At 39.6% G+C, this 26933-nt stretch overlaps 1 protein-coding gene across 12 annotated transcripts in view; it reads left to right on the top strand.

Annotated features, from left to right (window-relative positions):
* The window catches only part of ptprk (protein tyrosine phosphatase receptor type K), a 94240-nt gene that overhangs the window by 44196 nt on the left and 23111 nt on the right, over positions 1-26933 (top strand). For all 12 annotated transcript variants that reach the window (XM_088402990.1, XM_088402997.1, XM_088402996.1 and 9 more), the window contains 17 exons: positions 808-968; positions 1223-1274; positions 1367-1425; positions 3688-3769; positions 5645-5760; positions 6381-6555; positions 13227-13339; positions 13457-13637; positions 21132-21314; positions 21399-21518; positions 21641-21750; positions 22625-22823; positions 22921-23026; positions 23762-23834; positions 24007-24129; positions 24233-24307; positions 25004-25040. In XM_088402990.1, coding sequence (XP_088259116.1) covers positions 808-968; positions 1223-1274; positions 1367-1425; positions 3688-3769; positions 5645-5760; positions 6381-6555; positions 13227-13339; positions 13457-13637; positions 21132-21314; positions 21399-21518; positions 21641-21750; positions 22625-22823; positions 22921-23026; positions 23762-23834; positions 24007-24129; positions 24233-24307; positions 25004-25040 — 1965 coding nt within the window. The remainder of the gene's footprint in view (positions 1-807; positions 969-1222; positions 1275-1366; positions 1426-3687; positions 3770-5644; positions 5761-6380; positions 6556-13226; positions 13340-13456; positions 13638-21131; positions 21315-21398; positions 21519-21640; positions 21751-22624; positions 22824-22920; positions 23027-23761; positions 23835-24006; positions 24130-24232; positions 24308-25003; positions 25041-26933) is intronic.

Below are 26933 nucleotides of genomic sequence, written 5' to 3'. Positions count from 1 at the left end.
ATCACTACATACATGTTTTTCGACTGTAGATGCCAAGTTTATCACAAGTTTCACAAAGCATATATATTTGTTTAGTGGGTCAAAAAATAGAAAAAATAGGGATTGCTATTATTCCTTATAAATGAATTAGAATGAGCTATAGCTGAATGTTCTAAACTCCTGTTTAAATGATTTTGTAATATAAAGTATAAACATGAGCTATAGTATTATAGTTCTATCACTCAATAAGTGAAAAACTTGAAATGTTTTATAATTAATAATAATTTTTGATGTGTTTTGATTATATAATTTAATACTGTTTTGGACAGTATTAAAAAAATAATAATAAATCTGAAGTTTTGTTTTAAAGTTATATAAATGTATACCATGATTTTGGGAATAGATTTTCCTCTATGCAAGCTAAAACGAGTTGGACACCTCTGCCCTAACCAGCTTTGGAATTAGATTAGTTATGGTATCTTTAGGCATATTTTATTCAGTAACTCCAATCAAATGTTTTCTGTTTTATTTCTGACTTGTGTCCTCTGACATTTTCACAAATTATTATGTCATTTTCAATAGTTGTTCTCATTTGCCAAAGAGCAACTGTCACACAATTTAGCAATATCTTTCTTCATGTTCCAGTTTATTTGCTCTTATTTTGCAAAGTTTCTGCCACGGCGTTAAAAAGCATTCAATTAAATTTGCTGATGTACGCCTCATGGTACCCGTACCCCCGATTGAGAAGTGCTTCTTTGGACCGGTAACTGATGAAACAGATACTGCAATGGCTCAAACCTTGATGTTTTGATGTTTCGCTTTGTCCAGGTTCTTACATGTACGTGGACGTGTCTCAGTATGAAGTTGGCGAGAAGGCCCGATTTCAGCTCCCGGTGATGAAAGAGAATGACACTCACTGCATTGACTTCAACTATCAACTCACCAGCGCTGACGGCTCCAGTCCTGGTACACTCAATGTCCTAGTGAAGGTACGGACTTAACTCTTTCAGTGCCATTGACAAGTATATTTCTCAATCACGTTTTTCAAAGCGGATGGGACAGAAAGCGTTTGATGCAACTCCACTGTGAATTACAGTGTTGGGGAAAAAACTTTACTGATGCACAGTCACCAGTAGATGGCAGTGTTTTATTTGTCTGTTGACCTATTTGTAGTGTAAAACAATACTTCATGTAAACATGCAAATGTTGGCTTTGAAACTATTTAGCATTCTTATGTCTGCAGGTTAACAAGGGTCCTCTGGCCAATCCCATATGGAATGTAACAACATACACTGGTAACACCTCCACCAAAATAAAGATCTCATGCGGTTACCTTTTCTTACACCGGGGTGACGCTTGACCTCTGTTGACTTGTTTTTCTTTTCAGGGAAAGACTGGCTGAAGGCCGAACTGGCCGTCTCTACTTTTTGGCCCAATGAATACCAGGTGAATTCCCACCTCCTTTAACCGCTAACAGCTGCGTTTGCTGACAGTGAGCAAAAGCTCCGGCACACCTAGCCTGCATGGCTTTCACTCTTTTGATTTTGATGCATGGGAATTTTTTCGAGCAGGGTAACTGAAGAGCTGATATTGCTCGATTTGAATAGCAGGAGAGAATTCCAATTTGAGGCATATTTCAAACCCTCTCCAATTATAAATCAACTTGTATAATGTCCAAATATAGCGAAACTCATATTTGGAACCGGTAATTAATGATCTTAATGAAAGCCCGATTGGTTAATCATCAAATATACTTATGTGTTTAGTGTTCAGATGCGCATACCGACACCACACACAGCTTGAAAAACAAACAACTCATGCTGTGAGGCAGGATACTGATTTATTTGTGTTGACTGAGGCTCAGGAGGTGACGATCAGGCAAGGAATACGTAGTGAAAAGCCATGGGGGCGACTGCGTGCATGTACGCGCACTTGCATTTGGGTCAAAAAGAGGGACATGGCTGCTTTAGCCAGTATTTTTTTTTTTGATGATGATGAAACTATAATCACACAATGGTAATTGCACCCACTTTTAAATGCATATCTCTCTTTTTTTTTTAAGCAATTTTAGACACGACAGTCGGTACGGTCTGTGCATGTCTAAAATGTTGGGTGTTGCTGATATGCGTGTGACAGATGAGTGATAGTGTCAGGACACGCACGCACTTCCTGATTAATACACGTCGCCTTGGGACCCAATCACGTTACTGTAAAGCGAAGGGTGGTAGAATCTTCCAAATGACCCATCTGGTGCCTATCCCCCGCCACCCCTCCCATGTGTCAACATGTTATAATTGAACGGAATCATTTTTTGTTTGCTGAGGGCCTACGAAAGTGGGTATGAAAAAGCTTCTTTGGGTCGAGGTTATGGCGTTTTGCTCTCATGTTCAAACACGCTTCTGATGGCATTTAAGCTTGCATGATAATGAGGCCGGGCGCTGAGGTACATGCCCACTCAGCGGTAGTATTCATATTTGTTTTTATCTAAAATTCTTTCTGCTATGCTGGTGAAGACTGAAAGTCTAGATTAAAAATTTTGAATCATTCGGAATATTCTTCAATTGCGTTTAATGATTATGAGCTGAACACACACACACACACACACACACACACACACATATATATATATGAGCTAAGTGAAGAAGGATCGGCTAGATTGGCAGGGGAGCAAGGAACATGTCACGGGCAAATAGTTCACGGTCGATCTCGTGGGTGATGAATGATAGCAACTGGTCCGTTCTTGCTCTCTATCTGATCACAATCCTCTCTTGTGTATTCAACACTGTGCTCCTAAACACTATGAGAAAAGGAGAAATTATTATTGAAACGTACACCCAAAGATGGCAGTATAACCAACCGGTACTTGACTACATTTATTAAAGTCCGTTTCAGTGCCATCATACGTGTCAAATTGGAGGTCGCATTGGCCTCACAGTCACATGGATGTAGATTGGGGAAAACAATAAACCGTGAGAATGCGATGAAATGGGAAAAGGTAATGAGACATGGATGCGTCTGAAATGAGAAGCACATATACAGTATATACTAGATTTTATTCTCCACCCTTACCACGATGGCTTCTTTGAGTTTTTTTTTTTTTATATATATATATAATTTATCTCTCAGGCATTTTATGTGTACCCAAGGAGATTACTGTGGTTCAACAGGAAGGAACATTAATCTTGGGTTGTTATTAGACTGAATATATGAATCCAGACAGCAGATAGGTAGTCTTATTGTTATCTATACCTCCTTAGGGGGTTTCACCAGTTTCATCTTGTAGCAACTTTTTACCATACTTTGAATCTTTGATGTGTAAAGAGCAAAAGACTTGTAATCTTAATAGCTAAAGAAGGGCTGTTATGAATATTTTAACAGATTAATCTGTTGTATATTTTGTCCATTAACGACTTTTTTTTAAAATTTCCATCCCTTTATTCAAAAACAAGACATTATTTGAAGTTATCAACAGTGCTGAGTGAACAGACCCGATTTGGTCGACTTTTTTTCCACCTCGCCTTAGTTTAATCTATTAGAAATAATAGTAACTGCTACTTTCTTCATTGTAGTGCTCTTACTGCACTTACACTACCATTTTGATTCCAGTTTAATTGTCATGCTTTGTCAACACACTTGAGGAGCTCCTCCTTTCAATCCTCATCGGTATGAAGTTTTGAGCCTGACATTTTCCCCCCCCTCTATCCACAGGTCATATTTGAAGCGGAGATATCGGACAGGAAAACCGGCTTCATCGTTATAGATGACATTCAGGTGCTCAGCTACCCATGCGGTAAGTCATTAGCATGCCAGCAATTAGTTGTAGTTCGCTGAGTCGACGCTTATAGCTCCGGCCACTAATTAGACTGAACCGGCGATGGTTCCTGTCGCAGTTGAACGGACAGATAAGTAGGAATGAGCGGAAGGTGACTCGGGGAAGCGAAGAGGAGACATGTTGTAGTCGGTAAACCAGGGAAATAAAACACGGGAGTAAAGAGAAGAGAGAAGCTGTGGCGGGAGGGATGGGAGAAAGTGAAGCGGGAAATGAAACGGTATTAGGTCAATCATGGAGAGAAGAGATTCTGACCACTCAGCTCTCTTTCCCTTAATACACACACGCGCACGAGCACACGCGGCGAACACTAGTTGTCTTGTCCCGCGCTGACAGGAAAGTGATGAGGGTCACGCTCCTTTTGAAATTCACGTTACGTCGCCAAGCTCTTTCTCTCCTCGCTGTTTCCGCACCGCCAGAGGCCTCCTCCTCCTAAAACGCTCGCGTGCATGCGCGAGTCCATCTAAAGCCGTCGACCCGCCGTCTGCGGTGTGCAGACGGAGGAATAAAAGCAATTAAAAGAGCGTTTCGGTGTCTCCTCGCAGCAGTGAGACATTTTAACACGGGCTGACTTGTAATAAACGTGATTGATTTGAAGTCACAATAACAGAATGCATACCGCGTTCCGGTTGTCCCCGGCTCCGTTTGAGGTTGTCAAATTTTGTCAGTAAAGCGACCTGGAAGTGGTGTGAATATTAAGAGAGTAGCGACGCTCAACTTCCACAGTAGAAGCATTCATTCTCACAGCTGCATTTCTGGACACACACACACACACACACACACAACTGTGTGTGTGTGTGTGTGTGTGTGTTTTCAGCTGTTATCTATGATTGCAATCACCTCCCTAGAATAAAAATAGCCTCGCAGCCTCTTGGGGGGTTCAAAAGGCTTATTCCATACCTTAGTGTGGTGCTTAAGTATTAGAAGCTGTGACATTGTGACAGCGATCTTAGCTGCCACTGGCAACGTTGGGCTCCAGATTCTTCCGACTCGTCTAAAATCTAATCGTAGTAATAGTGAACACATCGCTGCGGGTTACAAAATGTCCTTAAGTGTATGTATTGTTTGTACCTGTGCTGCCTCTGTCCGGAAACAGTGATTTCAACTGGAGGCAAAAGTCACCCAAATATGACCGATATCTGCAAAAGGGATACAGGCTGGAAGTGAATGAGTAAGCGTATTGACTGCCATTGACGGATAAATAAGTTAAAAATGCATTTTGACTGGACTGGTATTTAATGTGCTAAGGTGATACCAAAGTGTTTTAGCATTTATCAGCGGGGAGAAAAAAAGTTAATATTTTGTCTATAGTTGATATCATAACTGAATTATTTTTATGCACATCTAATAGCTTTTAAAACATATTTTTAAACCTTCTGTCAAGTAACAATGGCAATGCGTTTGGTCTCTGTTTGGTCATGTGACATTCACAAAATTCAGGGAAGGTTAAACTTTCACAATGAGTTTACTCGTGGTTGAGAGTAAAAGATTGTTTCATTTACGTTGCCAATAAATAATTTAATAATGACTTTCCATGAACAATACCTTCAAAACTCATTTTGCCACTTGCTGTCGACTGAAACGACATCGCATGTGCTCTACCAATCATCATGCTCTAGGCTCAACTCGCGACCGTGTACCTTGAACACGTGATGTCATTTTCAACAGCTATTGGCAATTTTTTTTTAAATGTATTCATTGTACCCGAAATATGGATCAAACTAACTTAGATTTAACATATATTTAATATTAACTAATTTTTTACTGCCGAAAATGGTTTAAGTATTCCGAGTCCATTTTAATCCATGCATTTATTTATTTACTTATTCTCTTCAGACAAATCCCCTCATTTCTTGCGTCTCGGGGATGTCGAGGTGAACGCCGGTCAGAATGCCACTTTTCAGTGTATTGCCACTGGGCGAGACACATCCAACAATAAGCTCTGGCTTCAGGTAAAGACTTGCATGAAAGAATTGTTTATTATCATTTTGTGGTTTGATAGGGTGATTTTTTTTTTCTTTTTTTTTTTTTTTTTGCCAAACAAATACTTGTTGATGGAATCCCTGCAATATTTTAGAGTCAGTTTGACTTTGTCCAGGACTAAGAACAAATTGTGAGAATTTTCAGTTAGGAAGCTTGCATTATGAGTATTTGGCCAATTTTATGTTTCAATATGATTAATCAATTACCTAAATGTATTCTTGATTACCGGTAATTTCAAAGTCAGTTACTTCTCAATTAATTGGTCGATTGGTGCAACTCTTGGGTAGTAAAAATAACTGAATACATACATCGTTATGAACATAAATACCAAGAAAGAGACCTTAGTTCATAGAATAGTACAATAAATGCACCTCAGGCCATATGAACATTCTGGCAGCGACTAGATGTTGATTTCATTCCAACTCAACTTTAGTCATGACCTTCAAACCAGTTGTCAGTGATGATGACGTTCAAGTGTGTGTTTGAGTGTGTGTGCGTGTGCACATGCGGGTTTGGGTGAGTGCATCGCTGCCTCGAGACCTTGATCAAGACTATTAACCCCGCGCATGTTTCCATTTCTGCTCTATAGCGGAGAAACGGAGAAGATATCCCCGTTTCTCACAGGAAGAACATCAACCACAGACGTTTCTCCGCCTCATTCCATCTCAACGAAGTCACCAATCAGGATCAAGATCTGTATCGCTGCGTCACCCAATCAGAGCGCGGCTCGGGCGTCTCCAACTTCGCGGGCCTTATCGTCAGAGGTGAGGGTTTATTGAAAATTGGTTTCCAAGGATTCAATATAGGTGGACAATGTTTTCCAGCGATTAGAAAATAACAAAACTAGAATCACTCCTGAGCTCAGGAGGATACTAATATTCCAGCTCAGCGTGTCAAAACTATGACAGTCTTCCTCATGATCGGACAACAACAAAAAATATGGTGCAAAAAAAATCCTTACTTTAGCAAGCGATGTAAAAAGGAAGTTATTTTATTCTGTTATTTTACACCGTTTTGAAGATATTGGTATAATTTTATCTTTCCTCCATGTGGCCCGTTAGCTAAAATAAGTTTGACAGCCCTGTTCTAGATGGATGTAAGCATGAATTAATAAATTGTACATTTTCTGTTCTCTATATCTGCAAAATTCAGTTCATTATAGTAAAATATCTCTTATTGACATTTTCAGGTAACAAAACTTAGCAACGTCTATTCCAGACAGACCAAACTGTGTTGTTTTATTTCTTGTCCAAAGAACAATAACATTGCATCAAATACAGAAATTTAGCCACTTTAACTCATTCAATGCCAGCCACTTTGAAATGGATCTTTCATGTTAAAAGCAGTCTGGTAGTGAGTGACTGTACAGTGACTGGAGGAAGGATAGTCAGAGGCCCAATCCCTAATCCACACCATCACTTACCGTGAACTCCTTTTGCAAAGATTCCGATGTTATTTTTTTCATTTCAATTTAAAACGAGCATATATCTTCTATCGTTGTTTGATGGAATATATCTGGCGTATTCCTGACTAACAGGGGCAATGGTGAGTATGTGCACGATTGTGTGCGCGTGTGTGTATGCGTATACTTCATCTGTCATGTGCAGGTGACATGTAGTTAATAAGGTGTCACCGATGTGTGTTTGCCACGAGATTCTTTATTCATTCACATTGAATAGCTCACATATTCAGATTATCTCCCAGGGAGGGCATGGAAACACACAGGCTAAGGGCGAGAGACATTCTGGAGTGACTGAAAGGGAAGAGGCGAGTGGGGGGGGGCAAAAAGGGTGGGGAGAAATGGTAAATGTAAATAGTCAGCTCATTAGCCATAGAATATACCCATATCAGAATGGGGACTATGTCTGAATATGTAAACAGAGGAATAGTCTCGTAGTTGTTATTCTGCATATGATATGGCAGCCGTGGTAGAAGCGCAGTGAATATGAATATTAACTAACACAGATAGCATAGTTTTTAGCTTGTCCATCTTCATACTGGATTCAGTTGGACAGTTTTGAACAAATGCAGTTCTTTGATTCCATATATATATATATATATATATATATATATATATATATATATATTATGGTTGCACAATTAATCAAATTTTAATCACGATCACGGTATTGGCCATTCTTTTGCCCAGGCCAAGCCAGGGATGTCAATTTGGCAACAAAGTGCCGTAACTTCATCTCTCAGCTTCCATTATGTATTGTATGTCATTTTCAAGGGAATTTTGCGTAGAATTGGAATATGTCCATAACTCAATTTTATTTTTTGCCGAGATAAGCCTGGTTTTGTGAGAAGGCATCACATATCATTTATATGTATATATACAGTATATACTCAGAATAATTACAGGCTTGAATGTATGCTTATTTTTCTTGGTGTTAATAGTGTTTTTCCTTTTATTTGATAAGTGACAGAAGTAAACAAAAAAAAAACAGAGAGAAAGAAGGGTAAGTGAGCCGTCACAGCAGGAGTCTGATGTCTAATCATAAATGCCACCCATCTCGATGACGATAATGATGAAAATACATCCAGGCTCAGCGAGTGCATTGTATGAAATCAAGGCTCTTCCAAGCTGTTTGTGCATCTCTGAGGGATATAGGCATAAAAAAAAAAAAAAAAAGTTAATCCCATCGGGTTGTGCGAAGGGTATCACTATAAAGAAATCATGCCTGGATGGGGAAATAAAAAAACACTTCATGTTTATTTATTAGGAATATCAAGATGAGAAGTGGCGAGATATCAAAGGAATATTGAGGGTTTTTTTTTACCTATTAAAAAAAAAATTGCAGCTTTAATGTGTACGCAGGACATGGATATATGGACAGGCTTGAGCTGCATTAACGTTATGTTTACACTCTGCATTTTCATTTTAATATGTGCCTGTATTTAAATATTGCATTGTGAGATCGGCGGGGAGAGTTTGGGGGAATTAAGATATGCGAAATGAATCTATGCTAATCTGGGAAAACAGAAGAAAAGAACGCAGGTGCGTTCCCACATGTGACTTATATACATCAGCAGTGGGACATTGATCCAGCTTTGATTTCCAGAGGCTGAACCTGGTCTGCAGGGGGACTATGAGATTGCCTGCAAGTAGGTCCAGCCCCCGTCCACAGATATTTATGTCGATGACAAAATGTGCCCTCTCCCGTGTGTTTGTGGTGCAATTCAAGATCAGACCCCCCCCCACCCCTTTTTTTTTTTTTTTTACTGGCACACACACACACACACACACACACATATATATATATATATATATATATATATATTTTTTTTTTTTTTTTTTTTTTTTTTTTCTTAGGCAAAAAGTATATAAAATGGCTTGTATTAAAATATCTAATTATAAAAAAACAGCTAAATTGATAAAGTCATAAATAAGTGGACTATCCTTTTAGGTTAATTAGTTTCTTTTGTAAACCACCCTATCAGCAGTCTGTCTTTTTTTTTTTTTTTTTTTTCAAAATCTCATTTTAAACATTTCGCATCATTTTCTAATCTTCAAGTTTCAAAATGACATTGGCCAGCCCATCCAGTATGAGTTTGTGCTACCGAGTCTTAAGAAATTGAAAGAATCGGTTAACGCGCGCGCTATACGTCACGTACAGCGTTTGTTTGTGTTTGTCAGTAGTTGTTTTGTCAGAGCGCGGCTCTCGTAAAGCCTTGCCCTCTGGTTCCTACTGTGACAGAGCACATCATCATGACACACACACACACACTCACTCACCGCAATGCCAGCTTGCATTATACACAAGCCGTGGCCTAAAAAGCTCCTGCAATATTACTGTCACACAAACACACTGGAATCCATACAGCTGTCGTGTAAATTTATTGAACGACTTTTAAATGTTTTTGCTCCTCCAACGGAAAATACGTTAACTCATCCAAGTGATGGGGACACGAGGAGCTCCAGGTGTTTCAAGAGTGGAGGGATTCTTTGCACTTGTTTGGCAGGGCTAAACGCGCTTGTGGCGGTTGCATGTCCCTCGGTGCAACCCGAGTGATGTAAGAAGCGCTTTGCGAAGAGGAAACTTTATTGACAAGGTTGCTGACGCTGGGCGTCGATGCCGACTGGACTCAAGTCACCCGTGCTGTTCAACTTTGTCTTTTTCTTTGTTTTTTTTTTTTATTTTACTTTTTCATTGTTAGTTCTTGGGCTCTTCCAGCATTTGGTTATGTTGTTTTTTTTTTTCTTCCTTTCTGATTTCTTCTTTATCCTCTTCTGCACCTTATTTAGGTCCATTTTTTTTCTTTCCTGCTTTCTTTTGTTCTTTCTTTTTCCCATCTTTTTTGTAACAATCGACCACTAATCAATTACCAAATTAAACATTTTTTTTTTGTAGTCAAATAGTCATCTAGAGACCGAACACTGCTGAGAATGTCAGGCTCTCGACTGCGAATGTTCTCCGATTTCTTTGCACTTTTCTACCTCGGACGATAGTATGACAATGTAAGCGAAAGTCTAGTCAACATTTTACTGTTACAATCAAAATAAGAAATTTGCAATCATGTTTTTTACTTTAGAAAACTGTCAGCATTTTTGACGATTCTGACGTTAGAGACCAAAGCAGTAATCAAATAATAAAAATAAAAACTGTATTGTCACCTCGAAAACTGCCATAATTTTATATATCTATCTACAATTGCCACACCATTAGCCAATTATTACAATAACATTTAGCTGCAGCCCAACAATTGTCAATTTTTTTTAATTACATTTTCTATCTCTGTTAGGGTTGTCTTAGGCCAGAAAATCAGATATTGAGAAATTTACAAATCAACAAATTTAAATACTAAAAAATTGTAACCAAAAATATTTATTTCAAAAGAATAAAATAAGGAAAATTGATCTTACTAACAAAAGTAGGACATTTTCAGTATAAAAAAACGAATAAGGCGAGAAGGAAGGAAAGTCTTCCCCCAGCCAATCATTCTCTCCAAAAATCACCTAATGAATCATGCAGTGTGTCTGAATTTACACAAATAGATTTTTTTGCCAGTATTTGTTTACGTAGTATAATTTACATGCGACCCCAAAAACCGCCGCGCACATAATTAATAATACAAAAGATTGTGACAACAAATCCATTTCATCACAGCAACACCATTGATGATCTGTTATGTTTTTTAGGTCAACTGTACAAATGTTAAACAATGAAAAAAGGCTGGAAATCAAAAACAAGACGCCAACTTCAGCACTGTTTTCTCTGGAGTCGCATGATGACCCACTTAAAATGTCTTACTGCTTTATTTATATTTGTTTTATTTATGTTCCACTAAGTATCTAGGTTTTAAAGTAACAAACAAACTTCTCATTAAGTCTTTTAATAGATGATTTTTTTTTTTTTCCCATTTATAACCCGTTTTGTTACCCTCGTGTGTTTGTTTGACGTCGTCGCGAGCAGACGGGTTGCTGACGTCATTTGTTTTCTGAACTAGCTTCAACATTCATTATCCGAATTCAAGCTAGCGCACTGTCAAACTGCAGCGTTTCATGTGTTTCAAAAAAACGTCTTTTCAGCCTGACAGCCGCGTTCAACGCACTTTCAAATGCACTGTAACACAAACATGAACAAACATGCATATGCACACTGGGAGAAGAGATGTGATGGCAATACGTGGAATTAAAAGTGCTGTAGTGGAGGAACAATGAACCCACGCATCCGTGCACACCACCACAAACAATTTAGATAATACTTTTTATGATAAGGCTGCCGAACAATCACTTTTTTTTCCCTGCGGCTGAATAGAGAGACAGATGGAATCTATTTGATTTACTGATGGTAACATACAGTATGTGTGCATAACGACGTGTAACGTTTGTATTTTTTCATACACATTCATTTGTTTAGGTAAAGGATCAACCGTGAATTTAGAATAGGTTGCTTCAGTTTACACTCAATATCGAGTAATGTTTTTTAATTTACTCCTGGACAGTATAACATGAAGTGAAGAATTCCAGGGCACCACCATTTTTAGTTCTAGAAAAATCTTATTTGCAATCAAACTCAAAAAAGGCACGAAAATGTCATTTTATCTATCTAAAAATCAATTTAAATGCTGTGAAAGTTATTTTATCCGCTTGATAATGCTTGCTGTCCCCGTATCACTCAAGCCGACTAATTAAATGACACAATTGTGAAATGAAATGTGTTTTGTTAGACGAGGAAGAGAATCTGGACTCAGAAGCACAGAGGGCATGAGTGGAAAAACAGAACTTCTCCGTTCATCAAAATAACAACGAGAATCGGAATCATTATCAAAAACTGAATGCAGAAAACTAGGTGCTAAAAGCTATACACGATTTGGAAAGTACACTAAAAGTAGACTGGGAAACTAGACTAACAACTAGACTCGGAAACCAGACTCCGAAAACCTAGATCTGGAAAGTTTGACTTGAAAACTAGACTCAATGAATTAAACTTTGTGAACTTGACACGTAAACTAGACTCAGAAACTCGACTCGGCCTACTAAACTCAGAAAACAAGACTGATTTAATCACGTTAGACAGCTTGGCATGACAACTTGAGAGCTTGACGTTCTGACAAGTCACTGAGAACTTGGAGCTTAAATACTGTCAGGCATCACTCCCATATGACAATAAAGCAAACTTAAAAAAAACAAAAAAAACATAGCAACTGCATAGCAACTGCATAGCAACGGATATCACGCCCATTTAATGTATCAATCCAACCCGAGCATGAAGGCATTATTTCATTTGATGATGCTAGTCTACCTAAAATTAGATTTTTTTTAAAACCATTAAAAAATGGACTACATCAACATCTTTATAGTTTTTTGTTGCCTCTACTGTTGCTCAAAGCCTTTTCGGATGCCTACTTCTGAAGGTAGATCGTCTTTTGATGAGTTGCATCTTCAAAAAAATTGCGCTTGCTTTAATATTATGATCATTATAATTCAATGCCGGCTACCCGGTACACAGCGAGTAAAGGAAACCCAGCCCATGCATAAAACATCTCTTCTGCAACTATATTATGTGATGCGGTACAACACTTTGGAAATACAATGTAGCGTGATGTTATTAGGGCTATCAGTAAAATAATCGGTGAATAGTTTTCCTTAAATGTCTGTTTTACACTAATTTACGACTAATAAATTTAAGACGGCGCGTCAAATATGCTGACACATCTTCCCCTCAGATCTAATCTGATCAAGTAATTACTTTTGTAAGATCTTAAAAGCTAAAAATAGATCACCTCGGCGGAGGTTTATGCTCTTGTTTGAATTACCCGTATGTTCCATTTCCCAGGACTTTTTTCTTTTTTTAAATCTCTGCGACAACGGTATATCCCCAGACTCTCCTGTTCCTTCTGTTGCTTTGTTTTATCGTGTTGTGTCATTCCCATGCGACTCCGCGAAGCTGCCTTTATGTTGATCCTATTCATTGTTTTCTCTCCCCAGAGCCCCCGCACCCCATCGCCCCACCGCAGCTGCTCGGCGTTGGGCCTACCTACCTGCTGATTCAGCTCAATGCTAACTCCATATTTGGAGATGGTCCCATTATACTCAAAGAGGTCTGTACTAGCTCAAGAAGTTGTCTAGTACTTTTTACAGCGCATTTTTTTGGGGGGGGGGCTGGTAATAAATCAGCGATCGCGATGTTGAGTTCCTGCGCTTGAAATTTCCCCAAGGTGGAGTACCGCATGACGTCAGGCAGTTGGATCGAGACCCACGCAGTCAACTCTCCCAACTATAAGTTATGGCATCTGGACCCAGACACCGAGTACGAGATCAGAGTCTTACTCACCCGACCGGGAGAGGGAGGAACGGGCAAAGCCGGACCGCCGCTTATCACGCGGACAAAATGTGCAGGTAGGAAAATAGGAAAAATATACTGCATGCGTTCATTCAAAAAGAATTATTGTATTATGACTGCTTCAAGACCTAATTAGAGACCGAATCCAGTGGACCCCCAAAAAACATTTCCCTCATTGGGGGTATCTTTTGGAAGGTAAGACCAGTGATAAACGGGGGAGCACCATAAACCACATACCAACCCAATTATTATTTTTTTTTTTTTATTATTTAATTTATTATGTACCTACACAAAAAACATTTGAGTTGAAAATAATTCAAACTAAATCAGAACAAGACTATTAATACAACAAAAAAGTCTAAATCACATGCCTGCGGGCTACTCATGTGATCTTTGGGGGCTACCAACACGCGCACCATGTTGGTGACCCCCTGTCTAAATAAATAGCCCATCTTTTTGGGCTAAATTGGGCTTTGGGTTACAAAGCAACCCCATTTCTTTTTCCTTTTTTTGTGTAATTTGTTCAACGGAACATTTTGGGTTAAATATCTCATCCCTCAAAATGTAGTCCCTCTCTTTGACCCAATGTTTTTTATTTCTTACCCCACCATTTATACAGTGTATATTATATTTATTAGTGGCGGAACTCCATTGAAACATAACAGTCAAAACCCACTATGTACTACAGTTCATTATGAACTATGTTTATTTCTTGAAATGACATCATATACTCGTAGTGGTTCATGCTTGAAGCTCCAAACAAAGATTTTACTGTAAGCAGGAAGTCCAAGGTAAGGATAGCCGCACCTCAGGGATGACCTCATTTTCTCTCTACCGTACAACAGAGTGGACTTTTTCACTCCTAAACTTGCTCCAGCTTCACGCCTTTCCCTTCATCCCTCTCATCTTTTTCTTCATTCCGTATTACTCTCCCGGCGGATCAATAGACAGAGGGCAGAAACTCTGTCTGACATTTGTCGAAATAAACGCGCGAAATAAAAACACGGCTGGCCTGGGGGAGAGGGACGGAGCGAGAGCGACCGAAAAGAAAAGCAATGAGAGCCCGAATGAGGCGGCAATGACGGCGGATGATGAAAATACACAGGAGTGAAGGAGCGCGGCAAGAGGGGCGTGAGAATGATGAAACTTGCGAAGGAAAATGAAAAAGAGATGAAAATTCATAACTGCGGGGCTTGACTGATGTCCGCCAACCAATGTTTGTGTGAGTGTGTGTGTGTGTGTGTGTGTGTGTGTCATTGAGGGACTTCTTCGAGACGGCTCGTCTATTGAACAGTTTCCTTTTGGATGGGGGTGTGGAAATTAATCTTCTTGTCACTCACAGGTTTGTGTGAAGGATGCTAACTCATTGTAATCTACACACTGGCTATCAGTCCATCAGCGCACAATGGGGTAATGAATTCACTTGAAATGAAGCCTTTTGTCCGCTAAATAGAAGACATTTGCCGAGCTTACGGGAAGAATTACAGCTGAGAGGTACCGCGTGAACGGGTCCATAGGTGAAGAATGAGCTCACTCGCAAAGCTGTTTTTATTTCCCCCAGGTCAAATGTGGAAAATTAATCATGCCTTAAGTAACAAATGTCCTAATGTAAAAGCTTAGTGTTTTTTATTGTTTTCAAGTTTTTTTAATGGTCTAACTAGAGCTGTTCAAACCGTTTGTCCACCCATTCCTATAAAAAAATAGAAAAAAAAAACGTAGTTGACGTCAATTGCCGTCTATGGCGCTTGTCGGTAGGATTCCTGTTGACGTCCTTTCAAGTCAACTCTCAAAATGTTAATTTCTTAAATGGTCAAAGGGTAAAAATGGTCAATGTGGTCATTGGTTTACAGAGTTTCTTATTCTGAAGTTATGACATAGCAATTTGCCACACGTACGTATACCGAATTTTTCAGACTATAAATTGATCTCATCGGAAAATGCATCATGATGGAAAACATCGCTAGCGTCAGGCCAAATACGATTGTTTAGTCAATGTGAGTTATTTTTACAAATTGTTGATGAATTTAAAGTGTTGGGAACGGCTTGCTAACTTTCACAATGCGATGCTAATGTTTGAACAAACTTGAAATTTCTAGGATCTCGAAATGTGATGATGTAGATACAAGGATTCCGACCGACGTGCAAGTGGCTCCAGAGCATCAGTAATGTTTTATTGGCCGTCTAATTTTATTTAAGATATATACAAAGAACAGACCCTCCTACAAAATCCCCCGTTCCCTAACGATAGGTGCATTTATAAATACACTCCGAGTAACCGTTTCACTCGGAGCATTCTTCAATTATCCCGTTAGGTTTTTCAGTGCCCCAGACAAGGCATAGCGGATCCAGTATTTTGGTGCATTACCACAAGTAGACTGAAGATGGTGCTAATGCACAGAAAGTCGTTGTGATCCATCGGAAATGTGGATTTTTTGTTATGCTGATGTTGAATTGGTATTTTATTTAGGATGACAGTCCTAAAAATTTTAAGTACGGTGATCAAGTTCTCCTAATAAAAGACTGCAGGGCATTTCGACTTGTAATCAAATTTCGTAGGGAGAATCACCTGTATTTGCATTATGTCAAATTATCATTCACAAATCTTATTGGAAATATGCTAGTTTGAAAAACGATGCAATGATTTGAATGTTAAATAAAAAAAAAATGCACGGTATTTAGAATCTCCACTGTTTGTGATGTTTGGGGTTAGGAGTTGATGTTTCATTCTCACCAAAGACAACAGATGCGAACGAGTTGATTAGTTCATCTGCATTGAAGTGTCTTGACTAAATAGAGATTTTCCCTCTATCCACAACCACTTCTGCCACAGTCATCGCATGGCGCGTAACATCTTCAAAGAGTACATGGAGCCCAGCATCGCATTCCATATGCTAAACAGCGTGCTTTCTGGCTTTAATATTGAAATGATGTCACACCGTTTTTCGCACGCATATGGACAAACGCACCTGGATGCGGAATTGGGGATGCTTGCCTCCCGACACAGAGCGCTGGAAATGTTATTTAAATGGTAATGATGCCTTTGCCATCTCTGTTTGGTTAAGTTTGTCTGATCCCACCACCTGTAGTTTGCTGAATATTAAATGCGAAACCCTAAAGAGGAATGTGTGCAAAATGCAACTATATAAATCACGCAATCTAATACCAGTTAAGTTAATACCATTCTGTCATCACACATGTTGAGATGACAGTAATTATGCTGTTGCCTCCGCACCTTTTCTTTATTTTCTATCTTGGCTCCTTTTTTTTTTTTTGTGCTCGACTCACCCCCCCCACCACCTCCGACGCGTACACATTTTTCTCGATTTTCTCCCTCTGGTGATTTATTGCTCTTGTCTGAAGACTGAAAAATAATAGAGTTGGAGTGAAGAGTTTGTGGCTGATGAAGTAGCTTTTAATCCGAAAGGCTGAACCCCCGCACACATTCAGGCATGAGCGTAAACTCGTGCTAGGAGGTATTCATACACACACAAAAAGTACAGGGGATTCACTGTATTTCTGCTATTGCTGCACAAGCTCAGCATCACATGGATTAATAGAAGTCTCATATCTCTGCACACAAGCACATATAAAGGAGCCATAGACTATCAAGGATGTGTGTGTGTATACATTTTGTAGAAAAAAATGCAACGATTTTTTGGCCAAAAATGGCAATTAAATAAATGAGCTGTTTTTTTTTCTACGCAATTTTTGGCCGAAAGACTATTAAGACTGAGATACGTCCAAAAAGGGATTTTGCACGTGTTGCGAAGGCCAACTTCCAATTAAACACAGCAAATGATACTTGGATGATCATGCAATAGTTGCGGTAGGCTTTTATTTTGAAGTTGGCTTCCGTAACCATGTTAGCGTCTAGCTTGAGTCCTCGCGACTCTATTTTCAGTAGTCGCATCACAGAGCTTCCCACGTCATTAAATGAATCACATTTAATCACTGATTACAGACGCTAACAAACTGCTAATCTGTTACGTTTTCATTGTTGGATATGGCACAGGTCCCCAGCATTAGTGCTAGTTGCCAACTATGCATTGCCTGTGGTGCATTCAAACGCAGTTGGACCTTTCAAACTCAAAAATAAATCTATCAATGTATTAAATAATAAGATTAATGTATTAAAAACTGCAAACGTCTAAATCATTGATCCCTCAACCTCAGGTCCGCGGCCCGGAACTGGTCCGTTAATCAACTAGTATCCAGCCGCATCCAAAAATAATAAACTCTTTCCATCTTATGTAGCATTTGGGTGTGAAAGATATTTGGAAAAACCTTTTATTTTGAAAACTTGGTGTTTTGATCTCGCAAGAGTCATTCGACTGCCTCGAACTTTTTGAAGGCTGTGGTATTGACACACAATGTCATTAACCTCAACCGAAGCTAATATGGATGAAAGCTCGCGAGCGCAAATCTGCATTTTGAAAGCCCGCAGAGAGACGAAGATGTTTAGAAGCGAGGGCCTAATATGGAATGAATTTTCTTCCTCGTGACAGTGGAAGGATTACCGAGCACTAATTGGACAGATTAACTTGGATTTGGCTGCATCTCCCGTCAACCTTTTCTGCTCCCGCCCACTTCTAAGCCTCTCTCCCGTTTTTCTTCAAAAGCATTTTGATTCCGCGGGCCCCTGGCTACGTACATCCTGGCTTCTCCCAGTGGTTTCTGTTAAGATATTTTTTTTTTCCTTTTATCCGAGGCGTACTTCCATTTAATTTAGTTTCATTCCACCGCCTTTTGTTTTGCGTTGTTTAAAGCCAACCTCTGGGTTGGGCTGATATGACGCCTGCCGTCCTTGGTGTTATTGTTGGGTGTTTATTGGTATTGTTGTTGTTTTTCAAAGCGCCCGGCTGTGGAGAACAAAGCCTTTTAGTTCCAACATGAATCCCACCGTTTGTCTGTTTACCGGAGGAGGGGAAAGGGACAAGGCTGCCTCTGTGGTTTCTCCATTGGACCAGGTCCCGTATGACTTTGGCCACGTTCCACACCAGTTATCGTCGCCCCGCGCTCCTCCTCCTGTTGTCTTTCTTTTCCTCTTCACCGACATTCCCTTTATCTTTCCTTTGCTCCCTATTGCCTCGGTTTAATTTTCTCTCTTAAATGACTTTCTTTCCTTTGAGTAAATAGACAAGCAGGAGCAGCGTTAAGGGTTGGAAAATAAGAGATTTGCTTTTTAGGCTGTGTTCGCTCTTTTCTTCTTGGGTTTGGTTAGGGCTTGTAAATAAATGTGCTCAATTCGAGGAATACTTTGTTGTTATTTTTAAATGAGCTCAATTGTGAAATTGAGGTTTTAAACTGGCTGGATTGGTTGTGTACGAGACACGTTTACAATAGTTACAAACTACTTAATTTTGGCATTTGAAGGGATAATACACTTATATAGCCATTTTTTGCAGCAAAAAGTTGATATTCTGTCTTTTTTTTCCAGTACCTGCCATTTTTAGCCTAACACTAGAATGAGGGCGACTAATAGCAGACCACCATCTCCGTGAGGAAACACCGACCAGAATTGTAGCGACGCATTGCAGGGAGGCAAGGGAGAGGACAAAACAACACAAATACAGCCAAGCCCCTAGGGTCATGACAGTTGTTTGTGTCGCAAAATAGGGAAAATACCATAAAGAGGGGATGAAAAAACACGTCACAACATGAAAATAATGCCAGGGATGCTATAACACGGGCTTCCACTGTATTAGCGTCAGTGCACCATGCAATCAGTCCCTTTTACTATTGATTTGGCCAAATGATGAGAAAGGACACTGAGAAGAAGGAAAGGGAGAGACAGCCTTTAGCATAAAGGCACGGGAAATTTGACTATTCAAATGTCATCTATCCACAGGCAGCTTTTCACATTAACGGGCAATGATGTTTTCACGGCTGACAATTACCTGCCGAGGTGTCTTCTTCCCTTCATCTCCATCCTTTTTATTTCCTTTTGGTTTGCTCTCTTGCCTTTATGTGTTTCTATTAGCGAGCCATTTATCTGGTAATGTCAAACAAACCACAGTAGCCGCATCTGTGAGAGTGTGGGACTTGCCCTTGACAATACATTCTTATCAGTGGTGTGGAGGGTCGTATGTAACGTGAACAAATTCGAGGAGATTACATTGATTTACAATGGTGTCATTGCGACCTCTTTAGATACAAAGCCATAAACAAAAGTGACCCTAATCTTAGGTCAACCTAAGATTGCCCCAAACTTGAGGGACACATTTTGTGCGAGTTTAACCAGAGTTATGGCTCAAGGCACCATTATACACACACACACACACACACACACACACACACACATTTATGGGTAATAACAGTGTGTCAGCGATGTGTCGTGTATGTGTGGTGAACGATGGACAGATAATGGCTTGTCAACAAAAGCGGCAAGTTTGTGTCCTTGTCCTGTCTCCTCTAAAGGGGAAGAAAAGCATGGAGAAATGCGGAAAACTTGTTTCCGCATTTAACACGTTTCGGGTTTGTTTTGGCAACATTTAAGGATAGTCGAGACTAAGATTTTATTTATTTATGCATGTATTTTACTAAGGTACTTGTATCGGAAAGCATTTCTACATTCCAGTGCCTATTTGTTCTAGTTTAATTACATTAATGCCAGGAAGTGCTAAGGCACACAACTATAAATTGTGTTTTAACCCTCGCTGAATAGGATAACTGCTGAGTGAGTCGTAGCTGTCCCTCTTAAATAAAGGGGATGTCTGATGTGCTTGTAACAAGATGGCAGGTCGATGGTTAGACATTAAAGCGCTGCCCTTACTTTCCTTATTTAGCTATTTTCAACAGTAAAGGAAATATATTATGGATATGATTAATTTAATAATATTGTTTTTCGTGTACTATTCATACATTTAAAGATCTACGTTGCCACTCGCTGTCGACTAAAAATGAGAGCACTTGTAACAACCAATCAGATCTCACCAACTATCACATGGCCAAACCCAGAAAATAAGGTGAGGTAGAGTAGAGATAAAACGATTTTAAACACCACACAAATTTTGTCTTTGCTAACCTGTTAGCAAAGTTAGCAAGCGTTTACCATTATGTTTTATGTACATTACACAAGTTTTAGTGTCCTTAAGTACCTATACAAACAATGGTTCGACAATATTGCAGAGTAAGCTACTTTTGAGGTCAATAACTTCCTTCCTGTTCTTCTTCTCGGAGAGCAGACTGAGCACAATTCATGCTTGACTGCCCCCTTCTGGTTGAAATTTGAACACCTAAAACCAAGCCACTTTATATTGTTGTTTTGCTGAAAGTCCACTAACTTCTAAATCAGCATAAGATGTTTTTAAGCACACAATGCCTTGCACTTTGCAGTAAATGAACTTTCTTTTTGTCACTCTTTTTTATTCGGAATGATCCAAAAATTGTTAAAGCCACTCGTTTTTTTGTTCGAGTCTTTTTCGAACTTAAAGTGGTTTTGTCACATTTATACTCCACATTGTACTCAACATACCAGCAGCAAAACTATACAGCAAGTAGCTTTCTCTTTACTTTGTCATACACTTATTTGTGTATGTTTCTCTCTACAGAACCCATGCGTACTCCAAAGAGACTGAAGATCGCCGAGACCGGATCCCGCCTGATCGCCGTGGACTGGGAATCTTTGGGTTACAACATTACCCGCTGTCATACCTTCAACGTGACCATCTGTTACCACTATATAGCCGCTAACAACAGCAGCAAGGCTGACTGCCTGGACATGGACCCAAAAGGTAAATATAGTATTTCACATTGCATAGATGCCCATCTCAGAAATTTCTGATTTGCTTAGAAGATCATGAAACTGTTTTTTGCAGCCCCACGCCACATTGTTGGAAATCTGCCACCTTACACCAATGTCAGCCTGAAGATGATTTTGACCAATCCAGAGGGACGAAAGGAGAGTGACGAAACCATCATCCAAACAGATGAAGATGGTAGGATATGTTTTTCTTTGTTTATCGAAATTCAGCTATCAAACTATGAAGCACCAATGATACATTTCAGACAGTATCAATCAGACTGCAGCAAAATTCAAACACTTTTGTATCTTTAACAGTTCCCGGAGCGGTCCCCATTCAGTCCGTAAGAGCCACACCATTTGAAGATAGAATTCTTCTTTACTGGAAGGAACCATCGGAGCCCAATGGAATCATCATGCAATATGAGGTACCTAACAGCAGAAAAAAATGGACCAATTAGGGGGGTGTCCAATAAGGTTTTATACAGTTGTTACTAGTGTGTGACTGATATGGATTGTTTTGGGCTGATGCCAATATTTGGCCAGAAAAAAAATACTGATCAAGGTCGTTTATTTTTTTTTAAAGTGAATGAATGAAATGGCATCTGCTTCCTCGCAAAGCATTTCTGTGGGTGTCAATCATCAGTTTTCAATATTTGCAGGCGAGCCTGGTACCATTTTCACTTCGTTCGTTTAAAAAAATAGCATTTTTCATTCACAGAATGCAATTAATGACGTTATAAGGACATTCATTTTACCTGATGTTTTGGGGTTGCTAGTAGTTGAAGGGGTGTTATATTTAATACATTTATCCTTTTTTTTTTTTTTTCTTGCACTATGACTTGAAGTTGTGTGTGATTTCGTGACATCCAAGTCAACTTTTTCCACAGTGTCCTTGCAATGGTCAAAATTTGCTTTGTTTGAATTAGCTTAACAACTTTAATGATTTATATTTAGGGATATGAAGTTATGGTATCAATTTATTATGTGTAATAAATAATGACACCAGCGTTACTTGTTTACAACCGCTGTGAATGGTTACAGTACATAAAATTAAAGTTCAAATCATTAACAAATGTCGGCCATTTGGCCAATTAGTTTTGGTCAATGTTTGAGGGCCATATTTAGCCAATTAATCTGTCGGTCCCTCATCGAAATCAGTCATCCATTTTATTGCTGCATTTTCATTTTGGAGCTGCAATTGTTTTGTTTTTTTTTTATATTTGGCAAGGCAAGCTGCTATTTTGGCGCCGCTAGTATCTTTGCATGAAGATGCATATTTCCATCTTTGCCCTGCTGCAGATCAGCTACAGCGGTCTACGTTCCTTCGATCCATCAGTGCCCCTTCAACGACCGGGACTCACAGCCCTGCCCTCCAACGCCACCCACCACCTCTTCTCCCAGCTCCACCCAGGGGTCACTTACCAGCTCTCCATACGAGCGTCCACCTCCAAAGGATTTGGTCCCGCAACCATTCTGAACGTGACTACGAATATTTCAGGTATAAGTCCGTCCATTCATCATGTCATTATTGTATTGTTAGATAGGTAGTCACAAGTTTGATGTGATTGTGATGTCAACCTGTTATCTGTCTTCAGCCCCAACCATAGATGAGTATGATGGATCAGAGGCCTTCCTCAATGAAACTGCAACAACCATCACAGTTCTTCTGAAACCTGCGCAGGCTAAAGGAGCACCTATAAGGTGATGGATTCACAGACTGATTTTCCTCTCTTCCAAATCTCTGTTCAAATGTGATCAGTAGTAATCACGCCAGCCTATATGGAGCACTTGAGTGCTGCTAGCTAGCGGCTAATTTATGCTAGACTGAGCTGTAACCAAGCTCGAGCCATCAGTGGGAACAGGTGCTGTACTTCAATGTCAGCGTAATTGGGTCATTTTTTAGCACCCCGAATTGACAATCAAATGGGATTTTATAACCACGTAGTGTTGCTTATAACAGGAGTCGGGACAAAGTTGCCGGAAAAAGACGAGTCAAGCTGTTACGCCGCGAACCGCGGTCGGGAACGACTTCAAATTCGAAGCTTGCTAAGGCATTCGTGTCCATATGTTATTTGGTAAAGGAAGATTTATTTTGAAATCGGAGTTTTCACCACGGTGGCGTGTTTTACCTTCGTGCTGTTTTACTGTCATTCTGGACATTAGCAATTGTTGATCCTATTGACTTGACATCTTTTCTGATTTGTACGCTAATTAGCTGTTATCGGGGGCAAGGCAAACAATGTTTCGAACAATTTTCAAACAGAGGTATTTGAATTACTTTAGGGGTTCATTTCATGCAACAATGTAGTTTTTTTTTTTTCCCTTAACCTTCTAATGACTCACTTTTGAAACTAGGTGACCAAATCCAAACAGTAATTATTCATAATTCTGTGTAGACAGAGCGAAATATTATATGTCATTGTTTTTTCTTAACAGTGCGTACCAAATTGTAGTGGAGGAAGTGAATCCCCGGCGAACACGGCGCCAAGCCTCTTCTGACTGTTTTGAGGTAGTCATATCATTTAAATACGTATTATCACATATGGCCATGATGACTTTAAATGTTACATTTTACCATTTGTTAGATCTCTGTTAAGATCGAAAGGTATCTCAATGTAAATTTATTCTAGTATGCAGTTTATGTTTTTTTTTTTTTTTTAACTGCATACCCTCTCACCCAGGTTCCAGTTTCTTATCACAGTGCATCTACTGGTGGCTCCCCATATTATTATGCCGCTCAGCTTTCCCCCAGCAACCTCCCTGAGCCCCTCCCATTCACAGTCGGAGACAACAAGACATACCAGGCATGTTCCTTTCGCTTTTGCTACATATTTGGTGAAAATCCCCACATTTGGGAATGCTAAAGTCAAACTATTGTCTGACGGCCGTTTGCCTTTTAATCCTTAGGGTTTTTGGAATCCTCCATTGGCTCCCAGGAAGAACTACAACATCTACTTTCAAGCTGTTAGCAGCACCGAGCGGGTAAATACTCATTTAAGCAGTGGGTGAGCACATGGGCTAGCATTAGTTCTAGAGGCCTCGCTGCAAAAGCTTCTTTGGGACTTAAATGCTGTCCAATGCTGTTTGTAAATGATGACTCAAATTCAGATTTGGTTTTGGAAATGCCCGCTGGACCCGAGGGCTGTACTTTGCGGCCAATGCAATACCTTTCTCCCTCTAAAATGGCTGGTACGGCAATTTACACAGTATAACAATAATAAATATGATAAAACACAGTATTTAAATGTTTGTAGGGAGTCGATTAATGAGTAGTAGCTTACAATTAACAAAATGGGTTTGGGGTCCACGAGTTGCTTCATGTTCCAAATAGTTTGCTCTTCATTTGAAAAGAGTTGTGCAATTCCTGTCACCAACGCCCAACATATGTATTTGCTGTTGAACTTGGTCATTGCATTTTTTTTCTACCTTGCATTAAAAATACAACAAGAAACCTTGTACAAATATTGCATACCCCCTGAAAGTCCTTGACTTACACCCATAAGATAACCAATAAAATATATAGCCAGTGATTTGTGTGTGTATATTGTAGTGGACATTTGTTTTTGATCTATGTGTTTTGACTTTTTTGAGCTACACTAATAAGTCCTGGAGTGCTCAGACAAGATTCTTTTTTTTTTTTTTTTTGCTCACGTCTTTTTTGTCCTTTTTGCCTTTTAGGAAACTAAAACCCAATGTTTGAGGCTCGCTACAAAAGGTAAAAATGAGTTCATTCATTCCAATTGAAAAAGTGCTACGTTTATATGAGTGTGCTATTTCTGTTACAGTAGTTGTGTTGCTGTGTATTTAGATGTTTTTCTCTCTTAAGGGTATTTGTTGTTACTAACAGATTGTTGTGAAGTGCATTAGCAACCCATCATCCTCTTATCCACCGGAGTGTTCCATATAAGCGGACATCCGCATCATGAGTATTAGTTATAATGCTAAAGACAGAAATGTATTTGTGTGTGTGCATGTGTGTGTGTGTGGGTACGTGTAAAGGATCAGCATGCATGCTATCTAAATGTGATGTTTTTTATCCAAAGCCATATGTTTGACAGCTTAATACATTGGTTTTAAAAGGTGCTTATACAACCTGGAAATACAGACATAGTTGTTTTGAGGAAAAATGGATCAGGTTATATGGCTAACGGTTAAATGGGGAAGTAAAGGATTGGGGTCTGGGTCACGTTAACAAACGAAGGCAAGATGGCTAAGTGGAAAGGTCAGAATCGGCGCACGCCAGGGATGGAGTTTTTATCGTAATTTGAAAAAAAGGATATTGTCGGCCTTCGATGAACTGACAGAGCTCTCTTTGCCCTGCTAGACCTTGAAGGATTGTTAAACTAGGCTGTAAAAAGGGACATTATTTCGAGTACAATCAGCCTTAATGACCGCAGAAAGAATCATTAAAGTGGGTTTAGTTGTGTGTTCCATAACGGCCGGGTTATGGAGCAGACAGCTGGATAGAGAGAAGTCACTGCTTCTTGGTGCAGTCATTAATTCGTCTATTATCCAGATCTATCTAATTTAACGAGTTTGATTTGAAATCTATGAGGAATTCGAAATGGATAACGTCGTTTGATAGAAGCGGGATACTTAAACTGTGTATTAAAAAAAAAAACGATATTTGGGGGAAGGGTATCGTCCGAAATTGTGAGCGTTTGGATAAAATTATATGTGTCTAAACGATCAATCGAATCAAATCAATCCAAGCAGTCATTTAATCGTTAATTGATTATTGGTCAATTCCCCTTTACAATTCTAATTGCAAGCATCAAGAATTAGAAGAGACTGAATTTAGACTTTTTTAGGTTCTGGCATCGTATCTATTTAGCTACTTTTTGTCCCGCCTCTTATTCTGCTGAGCCAATGGCAAATCAGGCACCTAACCACGCCTGAGCCTTAAGCATTTTAAGGTTTGAGGAGAGCGTTTCAGTTGTGTGTGGAGACAACGTTTTTGTACTGTATGAAAGTGTTTTTGTAGTGAATGTTAGCAAGTTAGAAAGTCGTGTGTATAAGAGTAAATTCTGAGTATTTGTGATCAATTCTGAGTATTTGTGATGTATTCTGAATGGTCAACAATCCCCCCCAAGGCTTTATTTGTTTTTAATGCCACGTGACAGGCCGTAAGTTCAGTTTGAGGACACATGGGCATGAAAGTTCAGATAAGAGAATAGTATAGGGCCCCAAGTGGCGGCTCAGTCCCATTTCGTACGCCGTCTCATTTTCCCTCTCAAATAGGGGAGGAATCAAGGGAGCTCATGTTACCAATGTCATCATATTGCGAGCGTTTGCTGCTGGTTGCGAGTATTAAATAGGTCATTGTCCCTTTTGTCGCGTAGCCCGCCTAATTGGAAATAGGAGCGAAGTGACAGAATTGAAATGTTCCCGCAGCGAAAAGGGAGAAGAGCACACTAATGGTCACAGAGGTCAGCCGACTGTCCCTTCCTTTCTCTCCCTGCCCGTCTGCAAGTGCGCGAGCGCTGAGGCGTGCATCCGAGAGGGAGGATTAAGTGTTGGTGGTCCTATTAGGTCATCTCGGCTATTGTGTATTGTCATCGGCGCCTCGGGCACGTTTGGCTTCGTTTGTGTACGTGTGAGGGTTAGT

The sequence above is a fragment of the Hippichthys cyanospilos genome, chromosome 20 (assembly GCF_059441005.1).
Source record: "Hippichthys cyanospilos isolate Australia breed blue-spotted pipefish chromosome 20, RoL_Hcya_1.0, whole genome shotgun sequence".
Lineage (NCBI taxonomy): Eukaryota > Metazoa > Chordata > Actinopteri > Syngnathiformes > Syngnathidae > Hippichthys > Hippichthys cyanospilos.
Note: the sequence above shows the minus strand (reverse complement) of the source record. Positions and strands in the feature narration are given on the sequence as shown.